Source organism: Heterodontus francisci, chromosome 23, assembly GCF_036365525.1.
Source record: "Heterodontus francisci isolate sHetFra1 chromosome 23, sHetFra1.hap1, whole genome shotgun sequence".
NCBI classification, from domain to species: Eukaryota; Metazoa; Chordata; class Chondrichthyes; order Heterodontiformes; family Heterodontidae; genus Heterodontus; species Heterodontus francisci.
Window position 1 is genome coordinate 70,308,914 of NC_090393.1, and position 24,501 is coordinate 70,333,414.

Below are 24,501 nucleotides of genomic sequence, written 5' to 3' on the forward strand. Positions count from 1 at the left end.
TATTCAAGAAAGGATGCAAGGACATTCCTAGCAACTACAGGCCGTTAGTTTATCATTGGTGGGTAAGGTTTTAGAAACTATAATCAGGGAAAATATCATACACTTAGAAAGGTTCGAGTTAAATAATGATAGCCAGCATGGATTTGTAAAAGGCAGATTATACTTGACTAATCTAATTGTATTATTTGATGAAGTAACAAAGAAGGTTGATGAAAGGAATGCGGTAGATGGATTCGAAGAAAGCATTTGATAAGATACCACATAAAAGGCTGGTTAACAAAATTGAATGGAATAGGAGGGTCAATGTCCAATTGGATTAAAAAATTGGTTTAAGGACAGAAAACAGCAAATTGCAGTAAATGGTTGCTTTTTAAGCTGGAAGATGGTAGACAGTGGTGTTCCCCAAGAGTCAGTGCTGGGACCGCTGATTTTTTTGGCTATATATAAATTACTTGGATCTCGGAATAGAGTAGAATCTCAAAATTTGCTGATGACACCAAACTTGGAAGTGTAGCAAACAGTGAGGATGATATGAACTGCCTGCAACAGGACACAGATGGGCTAGGAACGGAGTTCCAGGATTTTGACCCAGCGACAGTGAAGGCGATATAGGTCCAAGTCAGGATGGTTAGTGGCTTGGATGGGAACTTGCAGGAACTTTCTTTAGCAAAGAGGAGGATGCTGACAAAATATCACTGGAAGCAGAGATGGTAGAGGTAATGGATGCAGTGAAAACTGATTGGCAGGTATATTGGAAAGGCTGGCTGTGCTTAGAGCGGCTAAGTCACCTATTCTGGATGGCTTGCATCCCAGGTTGCTAAAGGAAGTGAGGGTGGAGATAGCAGAAGGGCTTTCCATAATCTTCCAATCTTTCCTCGATACAGTGGAGGTGTCGGAGGATTAGCAAGTGGTAAATGTGAAACACTTGTTCAAAAAACAGTGTAAGGACATTCCTAGTAACTACAGACTGATCAGTTTAACATCAGTGGTAGGCAAGGTTTTAGAAATATTCAAGGATCATGATTTAAAAGGCATTTGGAGAGATTTAAGTTAATTAGGGAGAGCCAGCACAGATTTGTAAAAGGCAAATAGTTTTTGACTAATCTAATTGAATGTTTTGATGAAGTAGCAGAGGAGGCTGATGAAGGGAATGCAGTGGATGGTGTTTATATGGATTTTATAGAAATAGAAATAAATAGAGAAATATAGAAATATATAGAAATAGAAATATAGAGATACAGCACTGAAACAGGCCCTTCGGCCCACCAAGGCTGTGCCGACCAACAACCACCCATTTATACTAATCCTACATTAGTCCCATATTCCCTACCACATCCCCACCATTCTCCTACTACCTACCTACACTAGGGGCAATTTATAATGGTCAATTTACCCATCAACCTGCAAGTCTTTGGCTGTGGGAGGAAACCGGAGCACCTGGCGGCAACCCACATGGTCACAGAGAGAACTTAAAAACTCCGTACAGGCAGTACCCAGAACTGAACCCGGGTCGCTGGAGCTGTGAGGCTGCGGTGCTAACCACTGCGCCGCTTTTAAGAAAGCGTTTGGCGAAGTACCACATAAATGGCTGCTTAACAAAACTGAGGCTCTTGAAATAGGAGGGTGTCAGCTTGGATAAAAAATTGCCTTAGGACAGAAAACGAGTCATGGTCAATGGTTGTTTTTCAGACTGGAGAATGGTAGACAATGGTGCTCCCCAAGAGTCTGTGCTGGGATAACTGCTTTCTTTGATATATATGACTTGGATATTGGAATACAGAGTAAAATTTCAAAATTTGACAATGATACCAAACTTGAGGTGTGGCAAAGAGTAAGGATGGTATCAGTCGTTTGTAACAGGACATAGATAGGCTAGCAGAATGGGCAGACAAGTGGCAGATGGAATTTGAGAAAAGTGTGAGGTGATGCATTTTGGCAGAAGGGATAGACAGGGGCTTAATTGCACAGCTTCGAAGAGTATGCAGGGACAGAGGACTTGAGGGGACACATTGAGAGAGTGGTTAACAAAGTATATGGTATTTTGGGCTTCATAAATAGAGGTATTGAGTACAAAAGCAGGGAAGTTATGCTGAACCTTTACAAAGCTCTGGTTAGGCCGCAACTTGAGTATTGTAACCAGCTCTGCTCACCACACTTTAGGAAGGATGAGAAGATGCAGAGGAGATTTGCCAGATTGGTTCCAGGGATTGGGGGGCCGGTCCGGGGGGGGGGGGGGGGGGCGGGGTGGTGGATTTTAGCTACAAGGTTAAGTTGGAGAAGCTGGGATTGTTCCCCTTGGAGCATAGGAGATTGAAGGGAAATTTGATACAGGTGTACAAGGTTATAGCAGGTTTAGATGGACAAAGAAAAGCTGTTCTGATAAGCTGATGGTACAAAGATTAAGGGACACAGATTTAAGGTTTTGGACAAGAAATACAGGGGGGTTGTGAGGAAGAATTTTTTTCTTTTTAAATGCAGAAAGCAATAATGACCTGGAACTCACTACCTACTGCCACCCCACTTCCCTTTTTCCTTCCCCTGATGAAAGGTCATGGAACCATAGAACCATAGAAAAATTATAGCACAGAAGGAGGCAATTCAGCCCATCATGTCCGGCTAAAAAAAACTAGCTGCCCAATCTAATTCCATCTTCCACACCTGGTCCATAGCCTCGCAGGTTACAGCACTTCAGCTGCATGTCCAGGCACGTTTTAAAACAATGGAGGGTTTCTGCCTCCACCACCGTTCCTGGCAGTGAATTCCAGACACCCACCACCCACTGAGTGAAAAGGTTTTTCCTCATGTCCCCTCTAATCCTTCTACCAATTAGGGCGGCACAGTGGCACAGTGGTTAGCACTGCAGCCTCACAGCTCCAGGGACCCGGGTTCGATTCTGGGTACTGCCTGTGTGGAGTTTGCAAGTTCTCCCTGTGTCTGCGTGGGTTTTCTCCGGGTGCTCCGGTTTCCTCCCACAAGCCAAAAGACTTGCAGGTTGATAGGTAAATTGGCCATTATAAATTGTCACTAGTATAGGTAGGTGGTAGGGAAATATAGAGACAGGTGGGGATGCTTGGTAGGAATATGGTAGTGTAGGATTAGTATAAATGAGTGGTTGATGGTCGGCACAGACTCGGTGGGCCGAAGGGCCTGTTTCAGTGCTGTATCTCTCATCTCATCATCATCTAATCACCTTAAATCTGTGTCCCCTGGTAATTGACCTCTCCGCCAGGGAAACGGGTCCTTCCTGTCTATCTAGGCTCCTCATAATTTGTACACCTCAATTAAGTCACCCCTCAGCCTCCTCTGTTCCAAGAAGCACAACCCCAGCCTATCCAATCTTTCCTCAAAGCTGCAACTTTCAAGCCGTGGCAACATTCTTGCAAATCTCCTCTGTATTCTCTCCAGAACAACTATGTCCTTCCTGTAATGTGGCGACCAGAACTGTACGCAATAGTCCCAAGTGTGGCCGAACCAACATTTTATACAGTTCCAGCATTATATCCCTGTTTTTGTATTCTGCACCTCAGCCAATAAAGGAAAGCATTCAATATGCCTTCTTCACCACTTTATCTACCTGTCCTGCCACCTTTAGGCACCTGTGGACACGCACTCATCTTCCAAGTGAATTGGTCTCTCACTTCCTCTACCCCTCTCAAAATCCTTCCCAAGTGCATTACCTCACACTTCTCCGGATTGAATTCCATTTGCCACTTATTCTCCTACTCAATCAAACCATTGGTATCATTCTGGAGTCTACAGCTATCCTCTTCACTATCAACTACATGACCAATTTTTGTGTCATCTGCAAATTTCCCTATCATGCCTCCCAAATTTAAGTCCAAATCATTAATATATACCACAAACAGCAAGGGAACCAACACTGAGCCCTGTGGAACGTCACTGGAAACCACTTTCCATTCACAAAAACATCCGTCGACTACTACCCTTTGTTTCCTTTCACTGAGCCAATTTTGGATTCAACCTACCACATTCCCCTGTATCCCATGGGCTTTCATTTTACTGACCAGTCTGCCATGCGGGATCTTGTCAAATGCCTTACTAAAATCTACACAGACCACATCCACTGCACTACCCTCATCAATACTCCTTGTTACTTCCTCAAAGAATACAATTAAGTTAGTAAGACATGACTTTCCCTTAACAAATCCATACTGACTATCCCTGATTAATCTGTGCCTTTCTAAGTGGCAGTTTATCCTGTCCCTCAGGATTGATTCTAATAATTTACCCACCACCGAGGTCAAACTGACTGGCCGATAATTATTTGGCCTATCCTTCGCACCCTTTTTAAACAATTGTATAACATCCGCAGACCTCCAATCCTCTGGCACCTCGTCCATATCCAGTGAGGATTTGAAAATGATCCTCAGCGCATCCGCTATTTCGTCCCTGGCTTCCTTTAACAACCTGGGATGTAATCCATCTGGCCCTGGTGGTTTATCCACTTTCAAGGATGTCAGACCCTCTAGTACTTCCTCTCTCATTATGCTAATCATGATCTAATATTTAACACTCCTCCTCTTTTATTACAATGTCTACATCAACCCTCTCCTTTGTGAGGACTGAGGCAAAAAAACTCATTAAGAACCCTGCCCACATCATCTGCATCCACGCATAAGTTCCCTTGTACATCTCTGATAGGCCCTAACCTTTCCTTAGTTATCCTCTTGCTCTTAATGTACTGATAAAACATCTTTGGGTTTTCCCTGATTTTACCTGCCAATATTTTTTCATGTCCTCTCTTTGCTTTTCTAATTTCCTTTTTTACTTCACCCTCGCACTTTCTATACTCCTCTCGGCTTTCTAAAGTTTTAAGATTTTCATGATTGTCATAAGCTTTCTTTTTCTGCTTTAACTTACCCTGTAGGCCTCTAGATAACCAGGGGGCTCTAGATTTGGCCGTACCACCCTTTATCTTTGTGGGGACATGCCTACACTGTGCCTGTAGAATCTCACTTTTGAATGCCTCTCACTGGTTTGCCACTAATTTTCCTTCCAGTAGCTGTTTCCAGTCCACTTTCGCCAGATCGACTCTCAGTTTTGTAAAATTTGCCTTCCCCCAATTTAGAACTTGAACTCCTGTCTTATCTTTGTCCTTTTCCATGATTATGTTAAAACTAACTGTATTATGATCGCTATCTTCAAAATGATCACCCACTGCTACTTCATCCACTTGCCCAGCTTCATTACCGAAGACTAAATCTGGAACTGCATCCCCTCTCGGTGGGCTTGTTACATGCTGGCTAAAAAAGTTCTCTTGAATGCAGTTCAAGAATTTTGTGCCCTCTGTGTCCTTCACACTGTTTGTATCCCAGTTGATATTGGGGTAGTTGAAATCCCCAACTATTATTGCCCGATAGCTTTTACGCTCAGAAATTTGCCGACATATTTGTTCCTCTCACTGTTTGGGGATCTATTGTACACTCCTAGTAGTGTGGCTGCCCCTTTTTTTTTAAATTTCTGATCTCCACCTATATGGCCTCATTTGATGATTCATTTAACATATCATCCCTCCTCACAGCTGTTATTGATTCCTTAATCAATAATGCTACACCCCTTCTCTTTTTATCCCTCTCTCTATCCTGCCTGAAAACTCTATATCCAGGGATGCTGAGCCGTCTTTCTTGCCGCACTTTAAGCCAAGTTTCCTTTATAGCAACAATATCGTGTTGCCATGTGTCTATCTGTGCCTTCAGCTCTTTGGCTTTATTTACTATACTCCATGCATTTAAATACCTTTTAACACTGCTAGATTCCTGTGCTGCACACTTTTTAACCTTTGCTGCTTCTGTCTTTCAGAGTCACTCGCTAATTTTCTGCTTCCTGTTCCCTGCCCTGAAATTGTCATAGAAACATAGAAAATAGGAGTAGGCCATTCGGCCCTTTGAGCCTGCTCCCCCATTCATTACGACCATGGCTGATCATCCAACCTGTTCCCACTTTCACCCAATATCCTTTGATCCCTTTCACCCCAAGAGCTATATCTAACTCCTTCTTGAATACATACAATGTTTTGGCCTCAACTGCTTTCTGTGGTAGCGAATTTCACAGGCTCACCACTCTCTGGGTGAAGTAATTTCTCCTCATCTCAGTCCTGAAAGATTTATCCCCTATCCTTAGACTATGACCCCTGGTTCTGGACTCCCTCACCATCAGGAACATCCTTCCTGTATCTACCCTGTCAAATCCTGTTAGAATTTTATAGGTTTCTATCTGAAACTGCCCTCAGGTTCTCATCCCCCTGCCAATCTAGTTTAAACCATCCTCAACAGCACGAGCAAACCTTCCTGCGAGGATTTGTCCCAGACCTGTTCAGGTGTAGACCGTCCAGTTTGAAAAGGGCCCACCTTCCCCAATACCCCAGAAATCTGAAGCCCTCCCTCCTGCACCATCTCTCGAGCCACGCATTCACCTGGTGTATTCTCCTATTTCTATACACACTAGCACATGGCCGGGCAGTAATCCAGAGATTACTACCCTTGAGGTCCTGCTTGCTAATCTCTTTACTAATTCCCTACTCAGCCTGAAGGATCTCAACCCTCTTTTTCCTATATTGTTGGTACCACGACCTCTGGCTTTGCACCCTCGTCCTCCAGAATGCCCTGTAGCCGCTTGGTGATATCCATGACCCTTGCACCAGGGAGGCAACATACCATCCTGGAATCACGTCTGTGACCACAGAAACGCCCATCTGTTCCCCTAACTATAGAACCCCCTACCACTATTGCTCTCTTGTCTTTTCTCCTCCCTCCCTGCACAGCTGAGCCACCGATGGGGTGCTCTGGTCATGACTTTCGCTGCACTCTCCAGAGGAACCCTCTCTCCCATCGGTACTCAGAACTGAATACCAGTTAGAAAGTGGGACGTTCTCCAGGGTCTCCTGCACTACCTGCCTTGCCTTCATGTCTGTCTGGCAGCCACCCAGTCCCTCTCAGCCTGTGTTCTCTTAAGCTCCAGGGTGACTACCTCCTGAAACGTGCTATCCATGTAGTTCTTTGCCTCACAGTGACTCCAGCCGCTGCTCGAGTTCCCAAACCCGGAGCAGGGACCTGAAACGTACTCTTGTTGCTCTCTCCAGCTGCTACCTGACCTGCTGAGTTTTTCCAGTACTTTCTGTTTTCGTCCCATCTTTTATTTCTTTACTTGTCACATTAGCACCCCCTTTTGCCTTGCACAAACACTACTTTTGTCATTTGATCTCTCCTGCTTTCTACCCCATTATACACTGTTCTTTTTGTTCTTTCCTCTACAACCCCTTTCCTGGCCTCTGTCATTGCTTAGAATCCATTACTTCTAACTTTCTCCAGTTGACATAAAAAAGTTTCTATCTCCACAGATGCTGCCTGAGCTGAATATTTGCAGCATTTTCTTTTTATATTTCAGATTTCCAGTACCTACTGTATTTTTCCTTTCCTGTGTTATAGTAATGTGTAGGTAGTCTGTTAGAAGTATAAGAACTGAACAATAACTGAGGAAAGGTTCAGCAGAGATAGATGTTAGATGATAACTGCTTCAAGCCCCACAACTGTGAGATTAGTGACATATTAATGGTCAAAATCTTCATCCTGAGTGGCGCAGTGGTTAGCACCGCAGCCTCACAGCTCCAGCGACCCGGGTTCAATTCTGGGTACTGCCTGTGTGGAGTTTGCAAGTTCTCCCTGTGTCTGCGTGGGTTTCCTCCGGGTGCTCCGGTTTCCTCCCACAGCCAAAAGACTTGCAGGTTGATAGGTAAATTGGCCATTATAAATTTCCCCTAGCATAGGTAGGTGGTAGGGGAATATAGGGACAGGTGAGGATGTGGTAGAAATATGGGATTAGTGTAGGATTAGTATAAATGTGGGGTTAATGGTCGGCACAGACTCGGTGGGCCGAAGGGTCTGTTTCAGTGCTGTATCTCAAAATCAAAAAAAAATCAAATCAATTCAAGAAATGATCATTCAAATCCTGAGGACAGTGTGTGCAGAATGTGGTTAACTGATAACATTTCCTACAGAGGGCATTTGTTTATCAGTCTCTCAGTAATAGTCTTCAGTTGAATGATTTGAATCACAGCTCAATCAAGGTGAAGCCATGATAGTGATTCTTGCAACTACATGAATGAGGAAAAGTAGAAAAATGGTGTTAAAAAAGGGGGCATTAGAAGGGATAGTTTAGTTTAGTTACAGCACTGAAACAGGCCCTTCGGCCCACCGAGTCTGTGTCGACCATCAACCACCCATTTATACTAATCCTACATTCCTACCACATCCCCACCTGTCCCTATATTTCCCTACCACCTACCTATACTAGGGGCAATTGCTAATGGCCAATTTACCTATCAACCTGCAAGTCTTTGGCATGTGGGAGGAAACCGGAGCACCCGGAGGAAACCCACGCAGACACAGGGAGAACTTGCAAACTCCACACAGGCAGTACCCAGAATTGAACCCGGGTCGCTGGAGCTGTGAGGCTGCGGTGCTAACCACTGCGCCACTGTGCCGCCCTAAGCTCAGAAATCATGAGGTTTGGCTAATTAACAACCTCAAAACCAGGATCCATAATTTTCCAGCGAACTCAAGATATTGCTATATGTAGGCTATTAAGTATTGTGCAATTATTAATGGTTATCTTGTATGCTAAATTCCTAGCAGTGTCAACAAATGCTTCAGAACCCTATTATTTTAAGGAATAACTTATAAAGTTTAAGAACACACATTTCCTCTCATCCTGTAATCACTGTGCTCTGGCTCGCTTTACCATTTCCTGATTCTTACTCAATATGAAGTCAATGACACCCATGCTCACAGGTATCCTTTGACTAACTGCTTTACATAATAATTCAATGTCTTGTTCATCTTTATAATTATTTACCTCCTTTGTGGATTTCCCAAACTATTGCTGGAAAACTGAAGTCACCGTTTCTATGCACACTTCTCTCATTATCTGAACTGTTATTCTCTGTTTTCACAGAGTAATCAAAAGTATGTAAAATATTCAGTATTGTTTCCTTTAAACTATGGGCAACATGTATGAATTACAATACTGTACTTGTTTTTAGAAGGAAAGGGGCACTCAACTACGAGCATCAAATGAAGCTCACTATTAAAGGTGTTAAGCAACACTCAATTAGACAAACTAGATTAAAAGACAAGTTAAGTGGTTTACTGATAAGGGGCAAAGCCCCTTTTGCAAACAGGAGAATGTGGAAAGATAGTTCTCATCTATAAAAAGGGGACTGCAAGGAAGACTGGCACTTCACCCACAGGATTCCTGTAACTATTTGTCACAAAATTAAAAAAATCCAGAAATGAAAAACTGGCATCAGTAAAAATGACCATGAAGCTGTCAGATTGTCGTAAATATCCACAGAATCAAATCATAGAAAATTTAGGCACAGGAAGAGGCCATTTGGCCCATCATGTCTGTGCCAGCCGAAAAAACACCTATTCTAATTCCACCTTCCAGCATTAGGTCTGTAGCCTTGCAGATTACAGCACTTGAGGTGCATATTCAGACACTTTTTGAATGAGTTGAGGGTCTCTGCCTCTACTACCTTTTCAGGCAGTGAGTTCCAGACCCCCACCACCATCTGGGTGAAAAAGTTTTTCCTTACCTCCCCTCTAATTTTTCTACCAATCATTTTAAACCTATGCCCCCTCGTCACTGATCTCTCTGCTAAGTTGAATAGACCCTTCTCCTCCACTCTATCCAGGCCCCTCAAAATGTTGTACATTTCATTTCAGATCTCCCCTCAGCCTTCTCTGTTCCAAGGAGAACAACGCCAGCCTATCCAATCTTTACTCATAGCTGCATTTTTCCAGTCTTGGCAACATTCCCGTAAATCTCCTCTGTACCCTCTCTAGTGCAATTACATCCTTTCTGTAATGAGGTGACCAGAACTGCACACAGTTCTCAAGTTGTGGCCTAACCAATGAGTCATACAGTTCCAGCATATCCTCCCTGCTCTTACATTCTATACCTCGGCTAATAAAGGAAAGGATTCCATATGCCTTCTTAGGTAAGTCATGGCAGGAGAGCTCGCACCCGTGATCTGCTCCTCCTGCGCTATGTGGGAAATCAGCGATGCTTCCACTGTCCCTGACAACCGTGTGTGCAGGAAGTGTATCCATCTGTAGCTACTGGCTACCTGCATTTACGGAGCTAGAGCTGCAGGTGGATTCACTGTGGAGCATCTGCAATGCTGAGATCGTCGTGAATAGCACGTTTAGTGAGGTGGTTACAGCACAGGCAAATGCTGCAAAGGCAGGAAGGGAATGGGTGACCACCAGGCAGAGTAGAGGAAGGTAGGTAGTGCAGGAGTCACCCATGGCCATCCCCCTCTCTAACAGATATACTGCTTTGGATATTGTTGGGGGAGATGGCACAGGGGAAAGCAACAACAGCCAAGTTCATGGCACCATGGGTGGCTCTGCTGCAGAGGAGGGAAGGAAAAGGAGTGGCAGGGCTATAGTGATAGGGGATTCAATTGTAAGGGGAACAGACAGGTGTTTCTGCAGCCGCAAAAGAGACTACAGGATGGTATGTTGCCTCCCTGGTGCAAGGGTCAAGGATGTCTCTGAGCAGCTGCAGGGCATTCTGAGGGGGGAGGGCGAGCAGCCAGCTGTCGTGATACATATCGGTACCAACGACATAGGTTTAAAAAAAAAAGGGATGAGGTCCTAAAAGCTGAATATAGGGAGTTAGGCGAAAATTTAAAAGTAGGACTTCAGAGGTAGTAATCTCGGGATTACGACCAGTGCCATGTGCTAGCGAGAGCAGAAATAGCAGGATATATCAGATGAATACGTGGCTGGAGAAATCGTGTAGGGGGGAGGGATTCAGATTCCTGGGACATTGGGACCGGTTCTGGGGAAGGTGGGACCAGTACAAGCTGGATGGGTTGCATCTGGGCAGGACCGGGACCAATTTCCTCGGGGTGGTGTTTGCTAGTGATGTCGGGGAGGGTTTAAATTAGAATGGCGGGGGATGGGAATCTGAGCTGGGAGACAGAGGAGAGGGAAACAAGGATAGAAATGAAAGACAAAAAGGTAAGAAGCAAAAGTGGAAGGCAGAGTAAACAAGGGCGGGGAACAAATAGAGCCATACTGCAAAACAAAGATAAGATGACTAACAATGTTAAAAAGACAATTCGATAGTGTGAGATCCAAAGAGTAGGCAAATGAAATTGCCAGAAAAAAGACAAAGAGGTTGATTAAGCGGGGGAAAATAAGAGTATGAGAGTAAACTTGCGGGGAACATAAAAAACTGACTGTAAAAGCTTCTATAAATATCTGAAGAGAAAAAGATTAGTGAAGACAAATGTAGGTCCCTGACAGTCAGAAATGGGGGAAATGGGGAAACAAAGAAATGGCAGAACAATTAAACACATACTTTGGTTCTGTCTTCACAAAGAAGGACACAAATAACCTCCCAGAGATGTTAGGGAACCAAGGGTCTAATGAAAGGGAGGAACTGAAGGAAATCAGTACTAGTAAAAAAAATAGTGCTAGGGAAATTAACGGGGTTAAAGGCTGACAAATCCCCAGGGCCTGATAATCTACATCCCAGAGTACTAAAGGAAGTGGCCCTGGAAATAGTGGATGCATTGGTGGTCATCTTCCAAAATTCTATAGACTCTGGAGCGGTCCTTACAGATTGAAGGGTGGCAAATGTAACCCCACTATTTAAAAAAGGAGGGAAGAGACAAAACAGGGAATTACAGACCAGTTAGCCTTACATCAGTAGAGGGGAAAATGCTGGAGTCTATTATAAAGGATGTGATAGCAGAACACCTGGAAAGCATAAACAGGATTGGACAAAGTCAGCATGGGTTTACAAAGGGGAAATCATGCTTAACAAATCTACTGGAGTTTTTTGAGGATGCAACTAGTAGAATAGATAAGGGAGACCAGTGGATGTGGTGTATTTGGATTTTCAGAAGGCTTTTGCTAAGGTCCTACGTAAGAGGTTAGTGTGCAAAATTAAAGCACATGGGATTGGGGGTAATATACTGGCATGGATTGAAAATTGTTTGACAGACAGGAAACAGAATGTAGGAATAAACGGGTCTTTTTCTGGGTGGCAGGCAGTGACTAGTGGGGTACTGCAGGAATCAGTGCTTGGGCCTCAGCTATTCACAATATATATTAATGACTTGGGTGAGGGAACTAAATGTAATACTAAATGTAAGGGCAGCGCAGTGGTTAGCATTGCAGCCTCACAGCTCCAGCGACCCGGGTTCGATTCTGGGTACTGCCTGTGCGGAGTTTGCAAGTTCTCCCTGTGACCGCGTGGGTTTTCGCCGGGTGCTCTGGTTTCCTCCCACAGCCAAAGACTTGCAGGTTAACAGGTAAATTGCCCCTAGTGTCGGTAGGTGGTAGGGAATATGGGATTGTTGCAGGGTTAGTATAAATGGGTGGTTGTTGGTCGGCACAGACTCGGTGGGCCGAAGGGCCTGTTTCAGTGCTGTATCTCTAAAATAAATAAATATTTCCAAGTTTTCAGACAACACAAAGCTGGGGGGTAATGTGAGCTGTAAGGAGGATGCAAAGAGGCTCCAATGTGATTTGGACAATTTAGGGGAGTTGGAAAATGATTGGCAGATGCAGTATAACGTGGATAAATGCGAGGTTATCCACTTTGGTTGTAAAAACAGAAAGGCAGATTATCAGAATCACAGAATTGTTACAGCGCAGGAGGCGGCCATTTGGCCCATTGTGTCCGCACTAGCTCTCCAAAAGAGCAATTGACTTAGTGCCATTCCCTGTGACCCTGCACATTCTTCCTTTTCATATATCTTTCTAATTCCCTTTTGAATGCTTCAATTGAATCTGCCTTTACCACACTCTCGGGCAGGGCATTCCAGATCTTAACCACTTGCTGCAAGAAAAAGTTTTTCCTCATGTCACTTTTGCTTCTTACCCATTACTTTAAATCTGCCCCCTCTCATTCTTGATCCTTTCACGAGTGGGAACAGTTTCTCTCTATCTACTCTGTCCAGACCCCTCATGATTTTGACTACCTCAATCAAATCACCTCTCAGCCTTCCCTTCTCCAAGAAAAACAGTCCTAACTTCTCCAATCTATCTTCATAACTGAAGTTCCTCATCCCTGGAACCATTCTTGTGAATCTTTTCTGTACTCTCTCCAATGCCCTCACATCTTTCCTAAAGTGCAGCGCCCAGAACTGGACGCAGTACTCCAGCTGAGGCTGAGCTAGTGTCTTATATAAGTTCAATATAACTTCCTTGCTCTTGTACTCTATGCCCCCATTAATAAAGCCCAGGTATGCTTTATTAACCACGCTCTCAACCCGTCCTGCCACCTTCAATGACTTATGCACATATACACCCAAGTCCCTCTGCTCCTGCACCCACTTTGGAATGTACCTTTTATTTATATTGTCTCTCCATGTTCTTCCTACCAAAATGAATTACTTTACATTTCTCTGCACTGAACTTCATCTGTCACCTATCCGCTCATTCCACCAACTTGTCTATGTCCATTTGCAGTTCTACACAATCCTCCTCACAGCTCACATTGCTTCCAAGTTTTGCATCATCCGTAAACTTTGAAATTGTGCCCTGTACACCAACGTCTAGGTCATTAATATATATCAGGAAAAGGAAGGGTCCCAACTGCCTGTGTGGAGTTTGCAAGTTCTCCCTGTGTCTGCGTGGGTTTCCTCCGGGTGCTCCGGTTTCCTCCCACATGCCAAAGTCTTGCAGGTTGATAGGTAAATTGGCCATTATAAATTGCCCCTAGTATAGGTAGGTGGTAGGGAAATATAGGGACAGGTGGGGATGTGGTAGGAACATGGAATTAGTGTAGGAGTAGTATAAATGGGTGGTTGATGGTCGGCACAGACTCGGTAGGCCGAAGGGCCTGTTTCAGTGCTGTATCTCTAAACTAAACTAAACACTGATCCCTGGAAAACTCCACTCCAACATTCCTCCAGCCCGAAAAACATCCATTAACCACTACTCTTTGTTTCCTGTCATTCGGCCAATTCTGTATCCATGTTGCTACTGTCTCTTTTATTCCATAAGCTATAACTTTGTTCACAAATGATGAATGGCGATAGATTGGGAAAGGGGGAGGTGCAACAAGACCTGGGTGTCCCTGTACACCAGTCACTGAAAGCAAGCATTCAGGTGCAACAAGCAGTTAGGAAGGCGAATGGTATGTTTGCCTTCATTGCAAGAGGATTTGAGTACAGGAGCAAGAATGTCTTACTGCAGTTATACAGGGCCTTGGTGAGACCACATCTGGAGTATTGTGTGCAGTTTTGGTCTCCTTATCTGAGGAAGGATGTTCTTGCCATGGAGGGAGTGCAAAGATGGTTTACTAGGCCGATTCCTGGGATGGCAGGATTGATGTATGAGGAGAGATTGGGTCGACTAGGCCTATATTCACTAGAGTTTAGAAGAATGAGAGGGGATCTCATAGAAACCTATAAAATTCAAACAGGACTAGACAGGCTAGATGCAGGGAGGATGTTCCCAATGGCTGGGGGAGTCCAGAACAAGGGGACACAGTCTCAGGACACGGGGTATGCCATTTAAAACCGAGATGAGGAAAAATTTCTTCACTCAGAGGGTGGTGAACCTGTGGAATTCTATACCGCAGAAGGCGGTGGAGGCCAAGTCATTAAATATATTAAAGGAGGAGATAGATATATTTCTTAATGCCAAAGGGATGAGGGGATATGGGGAAAAAGCGGGAACAGGGTACTGAATTAGACAATCAGCCATGATCTTTATTGAATGGCGGAGCAGGCCCAAAGGGCCGAATGGCCTACTCCTGCTCCTATTTTCTATGTTTCTATGTTAACCACCTTATCGACCTGTCCTGCTACCGTCGGGTCTCTATGGACATTTACTCCAAGGTCCTTCACTTCCTCTACACTTTCCCATTAATCGTGTATTCCTTTGCCTTGTTTGACCTCCCCAAATACATCATCTCACACTTCTCCAAGTTTAATTCCAGTTGCCACTTTTCTGCACATCTGACAAGACCGTAAATATCTTGCTGCAGCTGTCCTCCTTGCTATCTACCACACGGCCAATCTTTTTCGTCTGCAAACTTCTTGATCATGCCCCCTACATTTATGTCCAAATTGTTAATATATACCACAAAAAGCAGGTGACCCAGTACTGAGCCCTGCGGAAAACCACTGGAAACAGCCCTCCAGTCCCTAAAACAGCCGTCAACAATTACCTGTTGTTTCCTGCCACTGAGCTAATTTTGTATCAAACTTGCTGAATTCCCCTGGATCCCATGGGATTTTATTTTTTTTAACCAGTCTGCCAGTGGGACCTTGTCAAAAGCCTTGCTAAAATCCAGGTAGACCACATCAATTGCATTACCCTCATCTGAAACAAAAACAAGAAATGCTGGAATCACTCAGCAGGTCTGGCAGCATCCGTGGAAAGAGAAGCAGAGTTAACGTTTCGGGTCAGTGACCCTTCTTCGGAACCCTCATTACCCTCATCTATCTGGCTTGCTACTTCTTCAAAAAATTTGAGCAATTTGGTCAAACAAGATCTTCCCTTAACAAATCCATGCTGACTATCCTTGATTAACCTGTGCCTTTCTAAGTGACAATTTATCCTGTCTCTAGAAATAGATTCCAATAATTTGCCCACTTCTGAGGTGAGACTGACTGGCCTGTAATTATTCGGTCTATCCTTCGCTCCCTTTTTAAACAGAGGTACAACGTTAGCAGTTCTCCAATCTTCCAGCACCACACATATATAGTGAGGTTTGGAAAATGATGGTCAGACCCTCTGCTATTTCCTCTCTTGCTTTTTTTTTTTTAAACAGTCTTGGATACATTTCATCTGGCCCTGGTGATTTATCAACTTTCAAGGATACTAATCCCATTAATACTTCCTCTCTCCCTATGTTTATCACATCCAATACTTCACACTCCTCCTCCTTAACTAAAATATCTGCATTGCCCCCCTCTTTTGTGAAGACAGACACAAAGTATTCATTCAGAACAATGCCAACATCTACCGCCCCTACACATGGGTTACCTTTTTGGTTTTTCATGGGACCTCTCTCCTTAGTTATCCTCTTAATGTATGGACGAAACATCTTTGGGTTCACCTTGATTTTGCTTGCCAATATTCTTTCATGCCCTCTCTGTTTTCCTAATTTCCTTTTTGATTTCACCCCTCCACTTTCTATACTCCTCTCGGCTTTCTGTAGTATTGAGTTCTCAGTGTCGGACAATAAGCTTTCCTTTTCTGCCTTATCTTACCCTGTAACACCTGGACATCCACGGGGCTCTAGATTTGGTCGCCTCACCCTTTTTCTTTATGGGAACATGTTTACTCTGAACCCTTGAATGTCCCCTTTGAATGCCTCCCACTGTTATGACACTGATTTACCTTCAAGTAGATGTTTCCAGGCCACTTCCTCTAAATCACTTCTCAGTTTAGTAAAATTGGCCTTGCCCCATTTGAGAACTCTAACTCCTGTTCTATCTCAGTCTTCTTCCATAATTATGTTAAAACTTACTGAATTATGATCACTTCCACCAAAATGCTTTCCTACAGCCACTCCTTCCACCTGCCCATCTTCATTTCCTGAAACTAAGTCTAAAACTGCGCCCTCTCTTGTTGGACTTGCTACAGACTAGGCAAAAAAATGCACCTCAAGAATTCTGCTCCCTCAATTCCTTTCACACTAAAACTATCCCAGTTAATCCAACAGGTTCACAACTGTCCTTTAAGGATGGAAACCTGCCATCCTTACCCTGCCTAGTCTGTGTGTAACTCCAACACCACACCAACATGGTTGACTCTTACCTGCCCCCTGAAATGGGCAGAACAAGCCGCTCATCAGTTGTATTAAAAAGCTACAGTGGTTCAAGAGGGCATTTCATTATCACCACCTTATCAGGGGCAATAAATTCTGGCCTTGCAGCAACATCTAAGAGTAACATACCTACATTGTAGCCCCTCTGTTCTGAAGTGAGAACTGTTAACACTGGGCTGTTTTTCTACCCTCAAGACATTGCTGCTCTGTGGACATGTTTATTAAAATCAGTCTGGTTTAAATGTTGCAATAAAATTAAAATGAATAAAAACCCCACAGCTTTTCAAGAGCATATCAATGTCATGGTTGTACTGCTGAGCCGCTATTTTCTGAATGAAGTCTCAAAACAGACAACACTTCCTGATCAATAAAGGATACTCCATTGCATTGTTGGGCTTCTCCGGCTCCTCATAGAGGGCGACCAGCACTGAAAAACAAAGCTATTTCAATTCTACACCTTTAATGCAAAGACTAGAACAGCACTCAAATACAAAATCACAGAATCAAGTAGTGGACTACAATTAAAATATCCCAAATGCTCCATCCAGTACCTTTTGGGCACAGAATGTTGTCTTGGTAGGGGACTTCAAAGTCCATCACGAAGAGTGGTTCAGTAGCACCACTACTGACAGAGCTGCTCGAGTCCTGAAGGACAGATCTGCAGACTGGGCCTGCAGCAGGTAGTGGAGCACCAGCATGAGGGAAAAACCTACTTGATCTTACCAATCTACCTGTTGCAGACGTGGACTGCTTAAAATTTTCATTCTTGTTTCCAAATCCCTCCTTGGCCTTGTCCCTCCTTATCTCTGTAATCTCCTCCAGCCTCACAACCCACTGAGATATCTGCATTCATCTAATTCTGGTCACTTGAGCCTCTCTGATTTTAATCGCTATACCATACATCATGCCTTCAGCTGCCTAGGCCCTAAGCTCTGGAATTCCCCCTCTGAACCTCGCTAATTCCCCATCTTTATTCAAGACACTCCTTAAAACCTACCTCTTTGACCAAGGTTTTGGACATCTGCCCTAATATCACCTTGTGTGTCTTGGTATCTATTTTTGTTTTATAATGCTCCTGTGAAGGGCTTTGGGACGTTTTATTATGTTAAAGGTTCTATATAAATATAAGTTGAGAGATGATTGGCCTCCAACAATCACACCCATTTTCTTTTGTGCTCAGTATGACATGAGCCAGTGGAGTTTTCGGATTCCCATCAACTTCAACTTTACTCTGACTCCTTGATGATACACTCGGTCAAATGCTGCCCTGATATCAACAGAAAATCACTCTCACCTCCTGTTTGAATTCAGCTCTTTCATCCACGTTTGGGGCAAGGATGTAATGAGGTCTGAGGTTGAGCGGTCCTGGTGAAACCCAAACTGAGCAATGGTGAGTAAGTGCCCTGTGCTAGCACTATCAAGGACACGTTCCATCAATTTGATGACTGAAAGCAGACTGATGGGAACGTAATTTGCTGGATTGGATTTGCCTTTTTGTGGACAGGACACAGCTGAGCAATTTTTCACCTCGTCAGGTAGATGCCAGTGTTATAGCTGTACCGAAACAGCTAGAGACATGGCTAGTTCTGAAGTACAAGTCCTCAGCACCACATCCGGGCCCATAGCCTTCGCTGTATACAGTGCTCTGTTGTTTCTTGATATCACCTGGCGGGGGCGGGGAAATGTGATGAAATAGGAACAAACTTAATATAATAGACAAAAATAAAAAGAGCTACTCACCTTTTGTAAGCGTATCCAACACACCACCTTTTTCTAAGTATCTACGAAATTGTTCTCTTCGGGAATCGCCAGCCTAGACATAAGGAGAATAATGTTTGTGTATGTTTATGGCAAAAACATACACATGCCTATCAATCAGTTACACCCAACAGTGAACAGTCAGGTCCTCAAGTGAAATCCTGTCCTAGACTCACTAAACCAGCAGATAGCAGCAGCCATGAAGCAAGATTTCGAACGCAAGACAAGCATTCAGTTTCCCTCTCACCAACAGTACTTGACCGAATTTCTCTATTTCCTTCCTCTAACTCCATTTATCCCCACCCCACCCTCCCTCTCTACCCCCCCAACCCCCCTCTCTCTACCCCCCTCCTCCTCCTCTCCCTCGCGCAGTAGCTGCCTCCACCTCCTCTCTCTCGTGCAGTACCCCCTCTGCCTCCTTTCCCCGATGCAGTACCCTCCTCCTCCTCTCCCTCGCGCAGTACCCCCCATCTCATCTCACTCGCGCAGTACCCACCCCCCTTCCTGGTCCTCTCCCTCACGCAGTAACCCCTCCTCTTCCTCTACCTCGCATAGTACCACACTCCTCCTCCTGCCCCGCGCCTCTCCATCGCACAGTAACCCCCCCCCACCATTTCCCCCTCTCTCCCTCCCCCCCACCACCCCACTCACTCTCGCTACCCCACGCCCCCCTCACTCCCTTTCTCTCAAACCCCCTCCCTCTCCCCCTCCCCTCTCAAAACCCCCTCCCCTCCTCCCCCTCTCAAACCCCCTCCCCTCCTCAAAACCCCTCCCCTCCTCCCCCTCTCAAAAACCCTCCCCTCCTCCCCCTCTCAAAACCCCTCCCCATTGCCCTCACTCAAACCCTGCCCCTCTCCATTGCCCTCACTCAAACCCCCCCTCTCAAATCCCCCCTCTTCCTTTCTTTCTCTCTCTCGCCCCCCCACCCCCTCGCTCTCACTCCCCCCAGCCCCTAGCTACCTCTACCCCCACCCCCTCGCGCGCGCGCTCTCTCTCTCTCTCTCTCCATCCCCCCAACCTCTCCTGTCCCACCCACCCCTCCCCCCAGCTCTCTCTCCCCCCACCCCCTCCCACTCTCTCTCTCTCTCTCTCTCCCCCCTCACCCTCACCCTCACCCTCACCCCCACCCTCTCTCTCTCTCTCTCTCTCTCTCTACTCCCCTCCTCCTCCTCCTCCTCGCGCAGTACCCGCCTCCAACTCCTCTCTCTCGTGCAGTACCCTCTGCTCCTCTCCCTGATGCAGTACCCTCCTCCTCTACCTCGCGCAGTACCGCCCTCCTCATCTCACTTGCGCAGTACCCACCCCCCTTCCTGGTCCTCTCCCTCACGCAGTACCCCCTCCTCTTCCTCTACCTCGCACAGTACCACACTCCTCCTTCTCCCCCGCGCCTCTCCATCGCGCAGTACCCCCCCCACCACATTTCCCTCTCTCTCCCTCCCACCTCCCCACTCACTCTCTCTACCACCACCCCCCCCTTTCTTCCCCCCTCCCCTCTCAAAACCCCCTCCCTCTCCCCCTCTCAAAACCCCCTCCCCGCTCCCCCTCTCAAAACCCCCTCCCCGTTCCCCTCCCAAACCCCGCTCTCCCTCTCCTAAACCCTCCCTCTCAAACCCCCTCTCCCCCTCCCTCTCAAACCCACCCCTCCCCCATGTCCTCTCCCTCAACTCCCCTCTCCCTCTCTCAAACCCCCCTCTCCCTCTCTCAAACCCCCCACAACCCCCTCCCAACCACCCCCCCTCCCCATTTCAAATCTCCCCCCTCCCTCTCTCAACCCCTCCAATCTCAAACCCCCCTCTCCCCCTCCCTCTCTCAAACCCACCCCTCCCCCATGTCCCTCTCCCTCTCTCTGAACTCCCCTCTCCCTTTCTCAACACCCCACACCCCCTCCCCAACCCCCACTCCCCCTCCCTCTCCCAAACCCCCCCCTCCCCGTCTCAAATCCACCCCCCCCCTCTCCCAAACCCTCCAATCTCAAACCCCCCTCTCCCCTCCCTCTCTCAAAACCCCACAACCCCTACCTCTCTCAAAACCCCCACAGCCCCTCCCTCCCTCAAACCCCCCACAACCCCTCCCTCCTCAAACCCCCCACAACCCCTCCCTCTCTCAAACCCCCCACAACCCCTCCCTCTCTCAAACCCCCACAACCCCTCCCTCTCTCAAACCCCCCACAACCCCTCCCTCTCTCAAACCCCCCACAACCCCTCCCTCTCTCAAACCCCCCACAACCCCTCCCTCTCTCAAACCCCCCACAACCCCTCCCCCTCTCAAACCCCCCACAACCCCTCCCCCTCTCAAACCCCCCACACCCCCTCCCCCTCTCAAACCCCCACACCCCCTCCCCCTCTCAAACCCCCCACACCCCCTCCCCCTCTCAAACCCCCCACACCCCCTCCCCCTCTCAAACCCCCCACACCCCTCCCTCTCTCAAACCAAACCCCCTCTCCCGCTCTCAAACCACAGCCTCCCTCACTCAAAGCCACCCCCCCCTCCCTCTCAAAGCCGCCCACCCCTCTCCCTCTCAAAAGCCGCCCACCCCTCTCCCTCTCAAAGCCGCCCACCCCTCTCCCTCTCAAAGCCGCCCACCCCTCTCCTCTCAAAGCCGCCCCGTCCTCTCAAATCCACCCCCACCTCTCAAATCCCCCGTTCCTTTTTATTTCTGTCTCTCGCCCCCCCACCCCCTCGCTCTCACTCCCCCCACCCACACCCTCTCTCCCCCCCCTCACCCACAGCCCCTCTCCCCCCCAAGCCATCCCCCAACCCACCCGCTCTCTCCCCCCACCCCCTGCCCACCCCCTCCCTCACCCCACCCCCTCACTCACACTCCCCACCCCCACCTCCCTCTCTCTCTCTACCCCCCACCATCTGTCTCTCTCTCTCTACCACCCCATCCCCTCTCTCTCTCTACCCCCACCCTCCTTTCTCTACCCCCACCCCTACCCCCTCTCTCTACCCCCCACCCCCCTCTCTCTACCCCCACCCCCCCTCTCTCTACCCCCACCCCCCCTCTCTCTCTCGCTCTAGCCCCACACCCCCTCTCTCGCTCTAGCCCCACCACCCTCTCTCGCTCTAGCCCCACCCCTCGCTCTCTCTCTCTATACCTCCACACCTCCCTCTCTCTACCCACACCCCTCGCTCTCTCTCTCTCTACCCACACCCCTCGCTCTCTCTCCCTCTCTCTACTCACACCCCTCGCTCGCTCTCTCTCTCTCTCTCTCTCTACCCACACCTCTCGGCTCGCTCTCTCTCTCTCTCTCTCTACCCACACCTCTCGCTCACTCTCTCTCTCTCTCTAGCCCCACCCCCTTCTCTCTCTCTCTCTACCCCCACTCCTCTCTCTCTCTCTCTCTACCCCCACTCCTCTCTCTCTCTCTCTCTACCCCCACTCCTCTCTCTCTCTCTCTCTACCCCCACTCCTCTCTCTCTCTCTCTCTACCCCCCACTCCTCTCTCTCTCTCTCTCTACCCCCACTCCTCTCTCTCTCTACCCCCACTCCTCTCTCTCTCTCTCTACCCCCACTCCTCTCTCTCTCTCTCTACCCCCACTCCTCTCTCTCTCTCTCTACCCCACTCCTCTCTCTCTCTCTCTACCCCCACTCCTCTCTCTCTCTCTCTACCCCCACTCCTCTCTCTCTCTCTCTACCCCCACTCCTCTCTCTCTCTCTCTACCCCCACTCCTCTCTCTCTCTCTCTACCCCACTCCTCTCTCTCTCTCTCTACCCCCCACTCCTCTCTCTCTCTCTCCACGGCCACTCCTCTCTCTCTCTCTCTCCACGGCCACTCCTCTCTCTCTCTCTCTCCACGGCCACTCCTCTCTCTCTCTCTCTCTCTCTCTCTACCCCCACCACACTCTCTCTCTCTCTCTCCCCCACCCTCTCTCTCTCTCTCTCTCTCTCCCCCCACCCTCTCTCTCTCTCTCTCTCTCTCTACCCCCACCTCTCTCTCTCTCTCTCCCCCCCCCCACCACCCCCTCTCTCCTCTCTCTCTCCCCCCCACCACCCCCTCTCTCTCTCTCACCCCTCGCCCACCACCCCCTCTCTCTCTCTCTCTCACCCCTCCCCCACCACTCCCATTTCTCCCTGTCTCTCCCCCCCGCCAGCCCCCCTCTCTCTCTCTCCCCCCCCCCACGCCTACCCCTCTCTCTCCCCCCCCCACCCACGCCACCCCCTCTCTCTCCCCCCCACACCCACGCCACCCCCTCTCTCTCCCCCCCCCACCCACGCCACCCCCTCTCTCCCCCCCCCACCCACGCCACCCCCTCTCTCTCCCCCCCCACCCACGCCACCCCCTCTGTCTCCCCCCCCCCCCACGCCACCCCCTCTCTCTCCCCCCCCCACGCCACCCCCTCTCTCTCCCCCCCACCCACGCCACCCCCCTCTCTCTCCCCCCCCACCCACGCCACCCCCTCTCTCTCCCCCCCCCACGCCACCCCCTCTCTCTCCCCCCCCCCACGCCACCCCCTCTCTCTCCCCCCCCCCCCACGCCACCCCCTCTCTCTCCCCCCCCCCCACGCCACCCCCTCTCTCCCCCACCACCCACGCCACCCCCCCCTCTCTCCCCCCCCCCACGCCACCCCCTCTCTCTCCCCCCCCCACTCCACCCCCTCTCTCCCCCCCCCCCCCACGCCACCCCCTCTCTCCCCCCCCACGCCACCCCCTCTCTCTCCCCCCCCTCTCTCCCCCCCCCCACGCCATCCCCACTCTCTCCCCCCCCACGCCACCCTCTCTCTCTCTCCCCCCACCCCCTCTCTCCCCCCCCCCACCACGCCACCCCCACTCTCTCCCCCCCACCACCCCCCCAACCCTCGCTCTCTCTCTCTCCCCCCCACCCCCTCTCTCCCACCCCCACCCCCTCTCTCTCTCTCTCTCTCTCTCTCCCCCCCCACCCCCTCTCTCTCTCTCTCTCTCCCCCCCCACCCCCGCTCTCTCCCCCCCACCCCCTCTCTCTCTCTCTCTCTCTCTCTTCCCTCCCACCCCCCTCTCTCTCCCCCCCCCACCCCCTCTCTCTCCCTCTCTTCCCCCCCCCCCACCCCCCCTCTCTCTCTCTCTCTCCCCCCCCCCCCACCCCCCCCTCTCTCTCTCTCTCTCCCCCCCCCACCCCCTCTCTCTCTCTCTCTCTCCCCCCCCACCCCCTCTCTCTCCCTCTCTCTCCCCCCCCCACCCCCTCTCTTCTCCTCTCTCTCCCCCCCCACCCCCTCTCTCTCCCTCTCTCTTCCCCCCACCCCCTCTCTCTCCCTCTCTCCCCTCCCCCCCCCCAACCCCCTCTCTCTCCCTCTCTCTCCCCCCCCCACCCCCTCTCTCTCCCTCTCTCTCCCCCCCACCCCCTCTCTCTCCCCCCCCACCCCCTCTCTCTCTCTCTCTCTCTCTCTCCCCCCCACCCCCTCTCTCTCTCTCTCTCTCTCTCTCTCTCTCCCCCCACCCCCTCTCTCTCCCTCTCTCTCCCCCCCCACCCCCTCTCTCTCCCTCTCTCTCCCCCCCCACCCCCTCTCTCTCCCTCTCTCTCCCCCCCCCACCCCCTCTCTCCCCCTCTCTCTCCCCCCCCACCCCCTCTCTCTCCCTCTCTCTCCCCCCCACACCCCCTCTCTCCCCTCTCTCTCCCCCCCCACCCACTCTCTCCCCCTCTCCTCCCCCCCCCACCCCCCTCTCTCCCTCTCTCTCCCCCCCACCCCCTCTCTCTCTCCCCCCCCACCCCCCTCTCTCTCCCCCCCCACCCCCTCTCTCTCCCTCTCTCTCCCCCCCACCCCCCTCTCTCCCCCCCACCCCCTCTCTCCCCCTCACCCCCTCTCTCTCCCCCCCCCCACCCCCTCTCTCTCTCTCTCCCCCCCCACCCCTCTCTCTCTCTCTCTCTCTCTCTCTCTCTCCCCCCCCCACCCCCTCTCTCTCCCCCCCCCACTCCCTCTCTCTCCCCCCCCCACTCCCCA

At 49.2% G+C, this 24,501-nt stretch overlaps 1 protein-coding gene across 1 annotated transcript in view; it reads right to left on the reverse strand.

Annotated features, from left to right (window-relative positions):
• Positions 1 to 24,501, reverse strand: part of mycbp (MYC binding protein) — a 92,015-nt gene that overhangs the window by 33,445 nt on the left and 34,069 nt on the right. The window contains exons 2-3 of the mRNA XM_068055515.1: positions 18,568 to 18,640; positions 17,206 to 17,254 (exon numbers count right to left, since the gene is read on the reverse strand). Of these exons, the coding sequence (XP_067911616.1) occupies positions 17,206 to 17,254; positions 18,568 to 18,640 (122 nt within the window). The remainder of the gene's footprint in view (positions 1 to 17,205; positions 17,255 to 18,567; positions 18,641 to 24,501) is intronic.